This window comes from Trachurus trachurus (assembly GCF_905171665.1).
Source record: "Trachurus trachurus genome assembly, chromosome: 3".
NCBI lineage: Eukaryota > Metazoa > Chordata > Actinopteri > Carangiformes > Carangidae > Trachurus > Trachurus trachurus.
This window is the reverse complement of record NC_139893.1, coordinates 38,589,612-38,604,890: the sequence shown is the minus strand read 5'-3', so window position 1 is coordinate 38,604,890 and position 15,279 is coordinate 38,589,612. Positions and strand designations below refer to the sequence as shown.

The 15,279-nt window shown below is 44.0% G+C and overlaps 1 protein-coding gene across 1 annotated transcript in view; it reads left to right on the top strand.

The window, feature by feature from the left end:
• The first annotated feature begins 953 nt into the window (after positions 1-953).
• The window catches only part of chsy1 (chondroitin sulfate synthase 1), a 94,083-nt gene continuing 79,757 nt past the window's right edge, over positions 954-15,279 (top strand). Inside the window, exons 1-2 of the mRNA XM_083997505.1 lie at positions 954-1,509; positions 3,873-4,368. Coding sequence (XP_083853631.1) covers positions 1,199-1,509; positions 3,873-4,368 — 807 coding nt within the window. The 5' untranslated portion in view covers positions 954-1,198. The remainder of the gene's footprint in view (positions 1,510-3,872; positions 4,369-15,279) is intronic.

The window sequence follows — 15,279 nt, the reverse complement described above, 5'->3', positions numbered from 1 at the left end:
TGTAAAATGTATTTGTTGCAAACAGCTGAATCTTTTTAGATTTTGCCATAAACCTAATATGCAATGAGGGTTGAACGATTTTGATTGCAACTGTATATTCATCCAGGTGTGAAATGAATAAGGTTATATATGCACTTGTGGGGACACAAAACAGGTCAAGACAGGGGTCTATGGATGAGTCATAAAAAGATAAAAAGTGTTAACATCAAGATGAAAACCACGTGGGGGAGCTCGAGACCAGAGAGCTGGGTGAGAGACGTGCTGCGTTCGCGAACCTTCAACCTGGAAATACTTTGTTGTGACGTTTTCTATCATGTAACACAAAAGTACTATTTTTGATCTATTTGTATAAATAAATGTAACATTGGCGTAACAATAACAGTAGTAATAATAATTGTTAATAATTAAAACATTGGCATCATAAATATATATTTTTGTCCAAAGAACTTTGTGGAAAAAGACAAATTGAAATGCATGTTCAACTACAAACAATGCAAAATGCAGCTTTAATATTAGTGACATGATTATCATTGTTATTTGTTGCTTTTGTGTTTGTTAAGTTATTGAAAGAGCTTTAATAATTGTCACAGACAGCAGCTCAAGTTATGCACTGAAACTCTAGTATTCGGTGGTCCTGTGCAGCGGAATTTTCCCAGATCACGTGAACGCCGCATAGTTAAGTCCAATGGCTCGAAGGGATTCATCCAGCCAGCCAGTCAGAGCGCTGCTACGGAAATTCCGTTGGGTCAAATCAATGTGAAAGCCTTCGCGAACACCCCTCTCGATGTCTGACATCCTTCCAATGGCGAGATAATGGCGAAAATGTGTCCGCTGTTCAAGGCAAAGAGAGGAGGTGCTGCATTTGTCGACTGGCGTTGAAGTTTTGCCGATGGTCTGTCGCGACGGACAGTTTGATGAGCGAAGGGAAAGCGACGGAGAAAACGGTTCAGGTGGCGGCTTCAAGGAGACTGCTGTGATGCTACGTAGGCAACTGGAAGAAAAGGGCTTTTCTACCATGAGAGAGTGTGTGTGAGCCCGGTTTGCTGGAGACACGGGGAGCTCTACCGATTCGTTTTTTTTGTTTTGTTTGTTTGTTGTTTTTGTTGTTTTAGTTTCATTTTTATTTAGTGTATTTGTTTGCTTTCCGTCGTTCAGGATACAGTGAAGATACGCGGCGGTTCTGGTGAAGTTTTGGGGAATGGCAGGTCGAAGCCGAAGAGCATGGTTTAGTGTTCTGCTGGGACTGGTTGTCGGGTTCACCCTGGCTTCCAGACTCATTTTACCCAAGGCAACCGAGTTGAAGAAAGCCGGACAGAAACGAAAAGCTAACCCCGCCGGCTGCGGCTTGAACGGGGGTCTGAGGAAGGAATACGGCGGAGTGTTATGGCCACCGCAAGATAACGGTTCGCCGGTGACCGAGAAACCCGGCTCCCGGTCCAGCAATTTCCTCTTCGTCGGCGTCATGACTGCCCAGAAGTACCTGAACAGCCGAGCCGTGGCGGCGTACAGGTATGTGATGTGTCGGTGATGAATGTCGGGTTTTTTTTTTCCTCTTTTCTTTTTTTTTTCCAACTCACATCTCTCTATGGAAGGTAACGGTCCGCCAATCTGAATTTAAAGCGGCAGCACTTTAGACGTGGCTTTCATTATAATTGTACCTGGAAGGGCATCGGGTAAAACACTGTTATTAGGTCGCCAGCTAGCAGCAGTGATTTCTAACACTGGCCCACAGTGACTGCTGCCTGCCTGCCTGCCTGCCTGCCACCCAGCTCACAGCCTCTACGTCGTGCTTTACGAGAACAGCCCAGTGGTTTGTTTAAATCTCAAGTTAAACGTTAGCTATGTGCTGTAAAATCCCCATTAAAACCCATGAAGGTCTAGCCTCCCTTTTGAGTAGCTTTAAGTTGGGTGAAATAATGTCATTCCACTGTCATAAACATTATGCATTATCATGGAAGCCATACTGTATGATGTTAACACACAGTGAGGCTCCACAAATCCATCAAATGGAAAGATGTTGGCTGACCAACAGTACAAAACCTATAGTATCAGCTACAGCCGCATTGATTCATTTTCTCCTCAATGACAAATGTCTTTACTGTAGTGTTTTCCCCTCTGCTCTAGTTTAGTATTAATTCTTTGACCGGTGGTTAGCTGGATGGGATGAGTGTAAGAGGTTAACCAGGGCTACTTGAAGTGTCACATCTGTTCCAGTGTGCACAACGGTGATATATTGGTTCTGCTGGTGCTGCTATGAGGACTTTTACAGATCTACCAAGACAGTATACCCAGAGCTCGGCTTCTCATCTCAGGAGCTGCCTGATGGAATCACATCAGAGGTCAGACTGACTGATGGGGTTTCCTCTCTGCAGTCACATTCAGTCAGAACCTGGTGTGTTTCTAGAGAGAGGCATCCTCTGGACATGTCACGACACCGCAGACAGGTCATTAATGACTCCTGCACTGGTGATAGATGTTCAAGCTCCAGAAATAAACTGTTGCCTTCCTCAAAATAAATCACAATACAACTTAGAGAAGCCAGTTTTAATAAGTCTCTCCAGCTTTATAAAGGTGGTGGAGGATCAAAACAAACTGAGCGTATTGTTTAAATGTTTCTGGAGCTGGATATCTGATAACCGGAGCTTTATTTGATCTCTGTTGTTTATGGAGGTTAGGATAAATGTGATTTCACAAAATTAAAAAATAATCAGAACAGAAGCGAAATAGTTTCTTTTAATGCAGGTATAGTGTAGAAAATGAAAAAACAGTACAAAATCTTGAAAGGGTTCTACAGGTTTGAATTTAAGGATGCCAACAAGTCCATTAATGTGCAATAGAGTGCTGTCAAGTGAAGGGCTTTCCACTGGGAGTCCAGCGATTAAATGTCAATATTTAACACTCTTTTTGAAGTTGAAACATATCCATAAAATACATGTGTCCTTCTACTGTGGTCAGGTTCACTGTGAAGTGTTGCTCAGCACATAGGGTAATGATAAGATCTGATTATAGATACAATCGCCCTGCACTACCATTAACCCCTACCTAAAGTATTTCTTATTGATATCACATACAGTAAGTCAGTGGCTCTCAAACTTTTGTACATCAACGACCCCTAAATTGACACACGGACCCCCCATTGGACAACATTTTGAAACAAACATCAGAAATACGCAAATATTTGTTCTGAGACTGAACAACTTTTTTAGTCAATGTACGTTCAAATTAGGGCCAGTAGTGTGAATTTTTGGAAAAATTTTGAGAGATTTCTGGAAAAAATGAAAATAGCCTATTTTCTGGAAAAAAGTGGTAAAATTTTGAGAAAAAGTTGGGGACCCCCTTTAACCCTCTTAAGGACCCCCTGGGGGTCCCCGGACCCCACTTTGAGAACCACTGCAGTATGTATTGTAACCACCGCCACCACCTGCAGTGAATTGTAACAGCAACAACACTGGCAGAATGTATTGAGTGTGACACTGATGGAGGACTGCAGCTGCTGCTCACAGGCTGCTGGAGTGATGCAGCCTGTGTGTGTGTGTACAGGAGGTTTCACTCCTCACCCATAGAGAGATGAGTGTCCACTGCTTTTGGGTGAAATATGAATCAACTAGACGCTATATACTACGATACAACCTCAGGACCCTGCTCGGCTTCTGTGGAAGTTAAATTTAATCAGCTGTGCATGTCATTATCCAGAATTTACGACTGCGCTCTGTCCTCACTGCACTGTCACATGCACATGACTGCCTGAGCATCCCCATGTCTGTGACTGCTTTGTGTTATTGCATTTTTTTATTGCAGGTCATCACATGCTACAGATAATCCCACACATCTGACCTTTTGCTGACTCCATTTGTGTGTGTGTGTGTTTACAGGACGTGGGCACAGACAATCCCAGGTCACGTGGAGTTCTTCTCCAGCGAGGGCTCCGACACCTCCTTACCCATTCCCATAGTGGCTCTCAGGAACGTGGACGACTCGTACCCGCCCCAGAAGAAGTCCTTCATGATGCTCAAGTACATGCACGACCATTATCTGGACCGGTACGAGTGGTTCATGAGGGCCGACGACGACGTCTACATCAAGAGCGAGAAGCTGGAGGGCTTCCTGCGCAGCCTCAACAGCAGCGAGGCCATCTTCCTGGGCCAGACGGGCATGGGGGCCCGGGACGAGCTGGGGAAACTGGCCCTGGAGCCGGGGGAGAACTTCTGCATGGGGGGGCCGGGGGTCATCATGAGCCGCGAAGTCCTCAAGAGGATGGTGCCCCACATCCGAGAGTGTCTGCAGGAGATGTACACCACCCATGAAGACGTGGAGGTGGGCCGCTGCGTCCGGAGGTTTGCTGGGGTCCAGTGCGTGTGGTCCTATGAGGTAATTCTGTTTTCATATCGTATTTTTAAAATGTCATTGACTCCGACACGCACATTTCGGGGACACGGGGTCCAAACATGTTTAAGATTTTTGATGAAATCAACATTCTGCTGCAGCATTTTTAGCCATTTGAGCACTTTTCAATAACAGCTTGAGGCAAACCTGAAAACAAAGAGCCCAGTTTTGTTGATGTGTATAATCTGCTGATTATAACACTGGCTAGGATCAAATGTGACACTGATATTCTTGGCTGTTAGTGTTTCAGAAATCACGCATTTGCTTAGAGTCGATGTTTCTTGATTAAATCGTCTATGACAGGCCAGATCAATGAACAGCATCTCAGGGAATCAATTGTTGTCCAATTTGCGCCTCAGGTGGCACGGTGGTTAGCAGTGTTACCTCTCAGCCTCTGGGTTTGATTCCCAGTGCATGTTTTTGTTAATGTTTTGCCCCCATGTTGTCTGGGATTGGTTCCATCCCCCGTGACACAGCACGGATAAATGGTCTAGACTATGGATTAATGACTGGATGGATGACAGGCCTCTAATGTCATTATCTGAGAATCACCAAGCAAGTCTTACCATCAGGAAGTTATCACATGAATATGTGTCATTTATCTCCGATGTGTAATAAAAAGAGGAGGAAAACTGACAAAAGCAAATCCCTGTCCCAAACAGTGACAAGGCAGCAAGACGTTCAGTCAGGTTGGATGTTGAAGGACAATAGCACAGCTCCAGAAGATTGTCCTTGGACTGCAGTAGGCTACATCTACTTTTATTTAAAGCTGTGGTCAGGTGTACCAATCCGTTTGTCTGCTGACATCCACAGCGGAGTGATCAGTGGTCAGCCTCCTCTTTAGTCATTATTTACAGTGCTTTTTGCGTGGGATATTTGTTTGTCCTTTCAAAGGTAGATTGAATCACACTGGGCTCCAGAATAACATTTCTTTACTAGGAGCACCGTGGCCCCTAACTTAAAATTGTAGGAGCACAAGCAGAAAATTGAGGGATGCGTGCTGTAAATTGACTTGCAAAGCAAATATTCACATTTTCTTTTCATTCATGATCCTCACACACATTGGCCTGTCACCTGTAATGACAGATACCAGAGTCTTTGAGTTGTCTCTCCATGTTTCACCGGTGTTAAAAGAAAAAAAAACCCTGCAAATTTACTGGTTGCACAGTCTGAGCAGCTATCGATCACCATTAGATCACAGTGACCCCGTCTGTGTGTGTGTTGGGCCACGACCTGCGGGGCTGACCTCTGACTCAGTCACGTTTATAGAATAGCATTCCACTGGCTGGCGCGCTGTCTGATGTTTACATGACAAGGTTTTGCTTTGTTTGAATTGCGACACTTGCACCGTAGATAAATATATATCTATATATATAAATCTCCTTAAATACACAACGCTCATTGCTTAACAATTACAATTACAAACACAAACATGAAGTTCAAATATTGTAAATCTGAATCTAGTATAATATTAGTTAAGGGTGGAAAAAGCCTAAAATGGCATGTGTCCAATATTTCACAGAGCAAAGTGGTGTGAATGTGAGAAAGGAGAAGTCTCTTCCTCACTGGGAGGTTTCTCTGTAGTTAGTAGGGCTGTCACTTTTTATTCGACATTCGAATATTCGTTCAAATGTGGGAGGAAAAGTTCGTATTCGAGCAGTAATGACCTGCTCGATATGCAGGCTGCAGCAAAGATCTATTTACCGTCTTTGGCTGCAGTGCCCGGTGCCTGCATAGCGCCGCGGAACGTCCACCGGACGCGGAAGGGCCGCGAACAGCCGAGAAGCGGAGCCAGTTTCCTTTCTGTGCCCATTTTAACCGCTGGTGTGGTGTCGCGGCGTGCACCTCCGCGGCCGGCTCGCGCCGTGCAGCGTCTGGTCTATTTTGTGTGAGAGCCGCGAGCAATTGCGTCATGGGCAGGAAGTCAAACATGAAACAACGAGAGTATCCGGTCAATTTTCAAAATAAAACACTGCGACTGTGTGTGCTGCGGCGGCGGCGGCGCGGCGGCGGGGGGGGGGGGGGGGGGGGGGGGGGGGGGTGTAATATTCGAATATATCCGAACGAATTACGGGTCATTCAATAATCGTTCGAACCTCATTTTTCTAAAAACTGACAGCCCTAGTAGTTAGTGTGTATGGATGCACGCACGGTGCCAGCTGGAGTTTATGGCGATCGGCGGTCGTCGAGAGTGTTGTCATCGTTGGCCATGACCATAACCTGCTGGCCAAATAATGAAAAAGATGCAGTTAACCCAATTAGCCCACCACAGCTGCCCCGCAGTAGAGTCAGAAAAGAAGAAATGCAGCAGCAGCCTTATTGTCAGTTTTGCTTGTGTGTGTGTGTGTGTGTATGTGTGTGTGTTTGCCCTATTTGACTATTTCCTCAAACCTGTTTTTTGACATGTCTAGACTCGGCTGTGCCACACAGCCCTGTTGCTCATACACATGACTTCCCTTTGATTCAGGGCCTTTTCAAAGCAACGTGGATTACACGGTAATGTGGGGGTTTAATGACATGTCTGAATCAGCTACACTTTCCCCTTGGTTGATTGCTTTTTTTTCCCCTTGGGGAGCCGGCAGGGGCTATACGGGAGTGTATCAAGATAAATGGCATATTATATTTTGATTTAATTTTGCACTTAACATTACCAGTATTGATCTTATAGAAGGGTATATGCATCAGAGCTGTGCTTGTTTGGGGGGCGTGGCAGTGAAGCCACAATGATAGGGGAAACACAGAGGTGCTAGGAGAACTGTGAATGAATGAGTCACCGTGCTCACAGTCGCAGCATGTGTGTGCTCTGTCAGATGAGAAGAGGAACTGTAGAGATGCACACTCTGCCTTGAGTTTACATGCAGGTGAGCTGGAATACACAATCACACATGCTGTAAATCCATCCAGGGATGGTACATAACATGAAGTCGTAAAAATGAAACACGGAGCTGCCATCGCTTGTATCGGAGGAGAGGCAGACGGATGAGGCCGGGCAGCTAGACTGCACCCGCACAGCACATCGCCAGCCCGTTAGCCCAGCAGCCTCCACATCACAACAGTCAGACAAAGAGGTCTGACTCTTGAAATCTGAACTCCATCTCAGATTACGACCTCTGGTTCTGTCAACGTGTTCTCAGTTTCTGCTTTTGCTTCACATGTTGTTTGCATGAAGAGGTTCCTGTCTGGCAGCTTAGTCGAAAAGTACTTTTTATTTCCGCCACAGCAGCTCAGGAAGTCTCAGACATTCAACAGGAAACTAGGCCAAACTTTTTTTTTTCTTTTTGTCTTCTAAATAATCAATTAATTTGAATATTTATTCATTAAACTTTTTTACTACAACTCCATAAGAATCATTAAACTGAATGTGTTATAAGAAATGAAGGTACGTGGACTCATAGGTTTTTCTTTTTTATTCATCTTTTTTTTCAACTCTATTTATTGATTTTCCTCATTTTGAATATAAAACAGATAGTAATACAGACACCATACACATTTATGAAGGTCATTTAAGTTATATTAATATATGTATCTCAAAATGAAAAATAGAAAAATAGACAGATGATTATTCATCTTTTTTAACTAAATCTCCTTCATCCATCTCTACAAACAAGAGGACAGTTTATAAGCTTGTGTGCTGCCTGGTGAGGTTGTCGTTGGGCCTCTGTGGAACACAGGTGGTGGAGTGTGAAACCTGACTGTTTCACGTATTTTAACCTAGAACATTTTTCAGCTCAGTGTGGTTCAGGTGATGTTTGGCAGAGACGTTGTCAGTGAACGTGAAGAACATCTTCAGCAGCGGGATCAGTAGAGGGTGGCATGTTTGCCACAGAGTGACTGTAAAAGCCCCATCTTTTTTTCTTTTTTCTTTTTTTATTTGTTGCCATGGTAGCCACGTCCCACTGTAATGATGGAGAGTAGTTGAGGAATAAAATGTGTTTAAAACGAGAGCAGCAGCTTGACAGAGAGACACACCGACAGGTTCCTTTGGTTCTGTAATCGAAGCTCGGTCGATATCCCGCAGGTTGACCGCGGTCTCTCCCAGCATGCACTGGGTCCAGAGGCGTAAAGAGAGAGCTGAAGATGTAATGGGGTGAAACTACTCCCAGTAATCCTCTCTGACATCAAATGGGAGGGCAGGTCTCTGTCTCATCCAGTTTGTAACTCCCTGAAATTGACAATTCGCGCCCGTCTCATGCTGTGATTGGCTGTCTGTGGACCTCAGTCACTTGTTACACCCTTGTTTGTGGCACTTTTGTGTGTGCGTGTAATTGAGTCCAACACTTTGGCTGATTCCTAGTCTGTAAATGTGTGCTGCTGTCCCCATTTCTAAATGATATCACCTTTCCTTCCTTTACAACGGCTGGTTCATCTGCAGCTTTGAGGCCTCGAAGATGAAGAGTTACAGGTTCAGGCACAACCGCTTCTGATGTCCAACACGGTTTTACAAACTGGTTTTGACAGAGGATTAACCAGCGACCAGTCAGAGCGTTTAAAGCAGATGGTGTCAACTAATGCAATACGACCACTTATGACCAGTGACCGACTGAAAGAGGGTGGGTCAAGGAACTGAGCTTCAGTGTTGGACAAGTGCAGTCTGACTTCTGTGATCAGGTTTCATTTTTGGAAAAATGAAACTTAACAGGATAATGTAGAATACAATCATCTTCTCTTCTATGGGTTGATAACACATTACATTCAGGAAGTTAAACACTGATTGTTGCTTCTTAAATGAATTAAACTACAATCTGAATAAATTACTGTATAACTAACTGATTATATTTTTGAGCACACCCACTGACTCTGTTCTTCTTCTCTATACTTTGTGTTGTAGATTGTATCGTTAATTGATCAAACACATAAATCTGGACAAAAATACGTACAAATTCTCAGAAATCTGTAAATTACAAATGCATTCTGACCCTAAATTCAGCTCCTTGTTGAACCCTGTTTGGCAGCAGCGTTCAGTCTTCCCGGGCAAGTCTCTACAAGCCTTTGCACACCTGGATTTGGGAAGTTCATCCCATTCTTCTTGACAGATCCTCTCAACCTCTGGCGGACCGGCTGGGAAGCGCCTGTGAACTGCCGTCCCCCCCAGACCCCTCCACAGATGTTGCATGGGTTTTAATTCAGGACTCAAGAACTTGGTCCAGTGTTGTTTTGACTTCTTGCTTCAGGTCACATTGGTGTGTGACATGAGTGTGAGCAGAGTCTCTGTATCTGGCTCCATGGATCCTTCCTTCAGAGCCTGTCAGTCCCTGTTGCTGATAAACCCAATATTCATGGCATGATGCGTACACCACCATTCCTCACTATAGGGACAGACGGCGTTTAGTCAGGTGATGAGCAGCGCCTACTGTGAATTCATGAAGTCATAGTTCTGCCCTGAGGGCTTCATTTTTGCCTCATCAGATCACAGAATATTTTCCCTCACGCTGGGCGGTCTTTAAATGCTGTTTGGCAAGAGTGGAGTGATGTTTCACTTACGTTTTCGTCGCCATTAAGGCCTGACATCATGACAGAACCACCGAGTCGCTCTGTAGATCACATTGCGTTGCATCTGATCACACCTCTGCTCTTCATTATGAGGTTTTCAAGACAATCAAACCTCATCTCTGATCATGGAACTAAGATACATTTAAGTGCAGAGTATTAAAAGGATATTTCAACATTTTTGCAAATTCGCCCATTGCTATAATCCCTGTAGTTTTAGGAGTAGATTTGTTACCTTCAGTTGTCGGTGCAAGCTGTTTTTCGATCGGCAGGGCAGAGACATGAGCTGCTCAGCTAACACTATGCAGGCATATTTCCGCCTTTCCCTCATCAAACTCATCAAATACACAATCCAACAACTCCAAAACAAGTTGTGGACAAGTTGTGACCTGCACATTCACCACACTATGAGATAATAACGGAACATTATGAGACAGAGTTGTTTTCGAGGTAAATACGTAACCGGAACTACATTTCAGACACGGCTGCTGGGCAGAGTGACTTCAAAAGCGCAAGTAGTTCAGAGTATTTGCTTCATGTGTCGTAATGTTACATAATCATACGTTATTATTTCATAGTGTGGTGAATGTGCAGGTCACAACTTGTCCACGAGAGCGTTTTGGAGTTGTTGGATTGTGTATTTAGTTTGATGAGGGAAACGCGAAAGTACCGTGCAGCTCGCGTCTCTGCCCCGCCAATCTCAAAACAGCTTGCACCGACAATTAAAGGTAACAAACCTACTCCTAAAACTATAGGGATTATGGCTATAGGCAAATTTGCCAACATGTTGAAATATCCCTTTAACTTTGGAGTAAAGATGGGAAGACATTTTTTATGTTGTAATTGATCATCAACATCCATGTGGAGCATCCTCCATTGTTTTGACAACAAACTGTCACATTTACAGTCCACATTGATTTTTGTAGGCGTGAGGACCTTGGACCCTGCAGGGCAGATTCACACAGGAGCAACGTGTCTCTACAGACATGATGACATGTGAACAGTGTTTCCCTGTGGATTTCCTAGTTTCTCCTAGATTTCTTTTTTCTTTTGTAATAGTTTTTTCAGGTTTCAGGTTGTTGTTTTCTGGAGGCCTAGCCATGCTTTCTAATGCTAGACCAGTGCACAGGAAGTCAGCCGCCCACACTCGAGAGCAAAGCCTCAACATGCTCCGGTCTCTGTGACTGTTCCGCCCCCCCCTCGCCCCCCCCCCCCCCCCCCCCCCCCCCCCCCCCCCCCGGCTCTGTCACTCTCTCTGTCACAGTTGAGATGTGGGAAGCCACTGGTTCTTAAAATATACTCTCCATTGTAAATTCCGAGTGCACTGTTTCTTACAGTAGCAACATACAGTAACAACACAGGACACACTAACAACACTGTTGGATTTGTCCTCGCCTGCAGTTTTGTCAAGTCATGATTTCTCCATTTGCTATAATCACCATGAACCAGAACGACCTTTATGGAGAAGAAGCCAGTCAGAGAAATGAAATACATCGTCATAGTTACTGAGTTCATTTAAGGATTGGTCCAGAATCTGAAAGTGATTTAATGTTGGTATGAAGCTTCCCACTATCTGCACATCACTTACAGAAATGCACATTGGGAGTTTTGTAAGGGCTTCAGAAAGTATTCAGACCCCTTCTCCTTTTTCCACAGCAAATTGGTTTGTAGATTTAACTGATTGATGATTAATTCAAACTCAGCAAAGGCTGACTTTTGCACATGGGATGGCTGCCTAGCCCATACCATAGCCTGATGTAGAAACCCCAAGAAATGTAACTACAGCTTTGTAGTTATGGCTCTCAGTGGACAGACACAGTGTGGACTAGTTGGCTGGTTATGCCTTTAATCAAGAAGACAGTACTCCAGCAGCATCACACCTATGGTATGGGGGCACATCATGTTTAGCATATGAATGAGAGAGAGAAAGAGTTGTGAGTGTGTGTGCAACTGTTGCAGTCATGTGGTCATATAATACATTACTGTGGCATGCAAATTTAAGCTAGCATGTTACTACATTAATGGGAAAACAAGTCAAATATCTTCTTGTCGATCACCGATATCGTCATCCATTAGTGCAGCAGCAACACTATAATATAGGTGCTCACAGCCGTAAGTGGCCACTTGCAAAGGCTACAGCAAAGTGTCTGTGTCAGGACTGCATCCGTTTCCACTAGTCTGATAATTCCTCTACTGTTACCAGTCCCAGCCAGCTGTTGTGAGATTTAATGTAACTGAGATGTAACATCGAATCTGAAAAGCCGTACCAATATCATCAGTTTCACAACTGTGCTGATAAAACAGATAAATGAACTTTAATGTCATTAAGAGATTAGCTGTCATCTAACGACAAGCCACGGCATGAGCTAGCTTTGTGGCTAACGTATTTAGCAATACGCAAACTGATTTCAAGTTAATTAATTACAAATGATTTCTTATTAGGCCACTTATTGACCATTTTGTCGCTGATACTGATCCATCTGAAGTTCCCATATTTATTGATGAACTCAATGTATTTACTAGACTGTACAGATAATATTCTTTTACTGGTCTATAACCAACTTCAACAGTTTTAGCATCATAGTTGTTCCACATGTTTCTTTTTATGTCTTTGCTTGTAGATAATTAGAGGATTAATGGTTGCGCCCCATGTCGGTGGACTGGATGTGTGTGTGTGTGTGTGTGTGTGTGTGTGTGCGTGCTGCTGTGGAGGAAACGTCCCGACATGTGGTGATGATCCTTGTGTATTTTCAGACGCCGGCACGGCAGCCTTCGCTCCGTGTGCCTCTCCTCCGTCTCTCTGCGGCGCGCTAAAAGTCGCCCCCCCCCCCCCGCCAGCGAGGCCCGACGAGCAAATAAATGTTTACACCCAGAGATTCAGAAAATAAACAGGAATGGAAAGCCGGAGTGCTGCATTAGCATGAATTACAGCGCTGCAGCATGAAGCGCAGGGTGTGTGTGGCTGCTGCAGCCGTCAGCCGGAATGCAGGATTGTCACTATTTATTTATTTTTGTGTGTGTGAATAAGGTTTCAGCGATGACTGAAACCTGTCTTCATTCCTACTTTCATACAGGGCTCCAGAATAACTTTTTAATTTTTTTTTTTTTTTTTACAAAGTGCACGGGTCCTGTGTGTTGACTGGTCAGTGACTTTACCGTCACCATAGCACCAGAGCAGACCAACAACTTGCTTCCCCTCTCATAGAACACATCACCCTGTGAGGGGGGGGGGGGGGGGGGGGGGGGGGGGGGTGTTGATGTGAAGTGACGCAACGCAAGACAGGGAAACAACACACTTACGTCTAGTTTACTTTAGTTGACTAATCATTCCTGGACTCTTCCCCTCCCACACACATTAATGGACTCACTTCCTCCTTGTTCTTGGAAGAAAAAAGTTGGTTAATTTGCAGGTTGTAAAAAAAATACACATTACACATTTTCAGTTTTTTTAATCTGTTATCACATAGACTTTCTCTTTGTCTTGGTGTGTTTTTTTGTTTTTTTTGAAGTATTTTTGGGCTTTTATGCCTTTAATTGAGACAGGAATAGTGGAGACGGAGAGGGGGAATGACATGCAGCAACATGCTGCCGGGGGATTCGAACCTGGACTATAGCCTCAGTAAATGGGTCGCCTGCTCAACCCAGTGAACTGTACGACTTGGAGCTTGTGTTGGTGTTTTGCACATACAGCAGCACACTGTTGTGACCAGGTTTCCAGCTGTGGAGCACTCATCAGATACACACCATACTGCTGCCTGCCACTATATATTTCAGTATCATTCATGTCTGAATTATTATCTGTGGCAAAGCTTTCATGTCAAAGACCAAATGACAAATGATGAGGTCAGACTTAAAACATGTCTGGAGTGAATGTTGTGTGAGGCTGTAGCTCAGCATCACATCGTCTAAGTACATTTCCTGAACGGCCTTTTAAGAGTGTGGTATTAGATGTATCACTTAATTACCGTCTCTTAGTCCAGAAAGTAACTGAATTTATATTAATAAACCATAAAACACTCTAGATGACTCAGTTGCTTTCAGTTGATCAGCCAATGAAAATGTTGCTCCAGTCACAGTGACTCTGCAGAGTCTGCCATGCCTCACAGTACCATCACCTCGTAGTGAAATGAATACTTGATATAATTAGTTGCTAGTGACTAATGCTGATTAAACTGATCATTAGCTGCAGCCTTATTATAACCCAGAATATTTTACATGCACTACCAGATACCAGACCACACCAAACCATTTTTTTTGTTTTTTTAAACCTGCAGTTACAGCTCGGTGTAAATGCACACACACACAGAAATGTGTTATGGGTAATTGTACATCACACAGGCTTTCCCGTTGGGATGATCCCACGTCTGTTCTGATAGGAGGCTGCTTCCACACCAGATTAACAGTATTAAATAGCCATACAGATGTCAATAGAAAAAGACGGCCACCGCACACTGATAAGACTCTGCTGATATACTTTATTAATGAACAACGCGTTTCGCTTTCAGCGTCGTCAGGTTCGCCTCTGGCGTTGCTGGGTGTGTTCATATACCTTCGGTCACATGACCCAAACCATCAACAGATGGCAGGTGGCTGTGCAGGGAGATTTGCTTTTCTTCAGCCATACAGATGTGTTTGAGTGATGCCAGTTTCCACGCAGGCCGTCGGTTAACATGCATAGGAGAACGTAGAAACGTCCGTCAGACTGATACATGAATCAGTGGAGTTGTGGTGTGTTGTGCGTCTTACCAGGTTCAGAGGTGATGGAGTCTGTCTGGTTATGAACAACAATCACTGTAATTGGTCTAATCAGACTCACTCCATCCGCTCCGCCTTCACAGCGGTGGTCACCTCCGCTGTGATGTGGCGTGTCTTTGCAGCCAGATGTTTTTTTGTGATCAACTTTTTTTTTTTTTTTCATTTGGTTTAGAAATGACAGAACAATCCATACAAATCATTATCAAAATATTACATAATAACGTACAAACAACAAAACCCCTAAACAAAGTAATAAAGTGGAAAAAGAAAGAAAAAAATGTAGCCAGATGTTGTTCCAGTGTGTGTTCCAGTCCGGCTCAGACACCATCAGCCAGTTTACAGAAGTAATGACAAGTTTTGTAACAGCCCTGGACTGATGAGTTGTTTCCTTACCACAAACCATGGACTGATGGATCCATTCATCTGGGCATGTCGCTGCTCATCCCTCAGACCTGAGACACAGACAGCAGACCTGCTCCACAGGTCCACACAGGTTACGGCTATTATCATTATCTTAATTATTATTATTACCAGTGACCTTTAGTGCTGCCTCCCCCACATCACTCCATACGAAGAGAAATATGCGCATGTGATACATGAATCAATGTAAGTCTAACTGCTGATGAAAAAAAAATATATATATATTTATTTCGA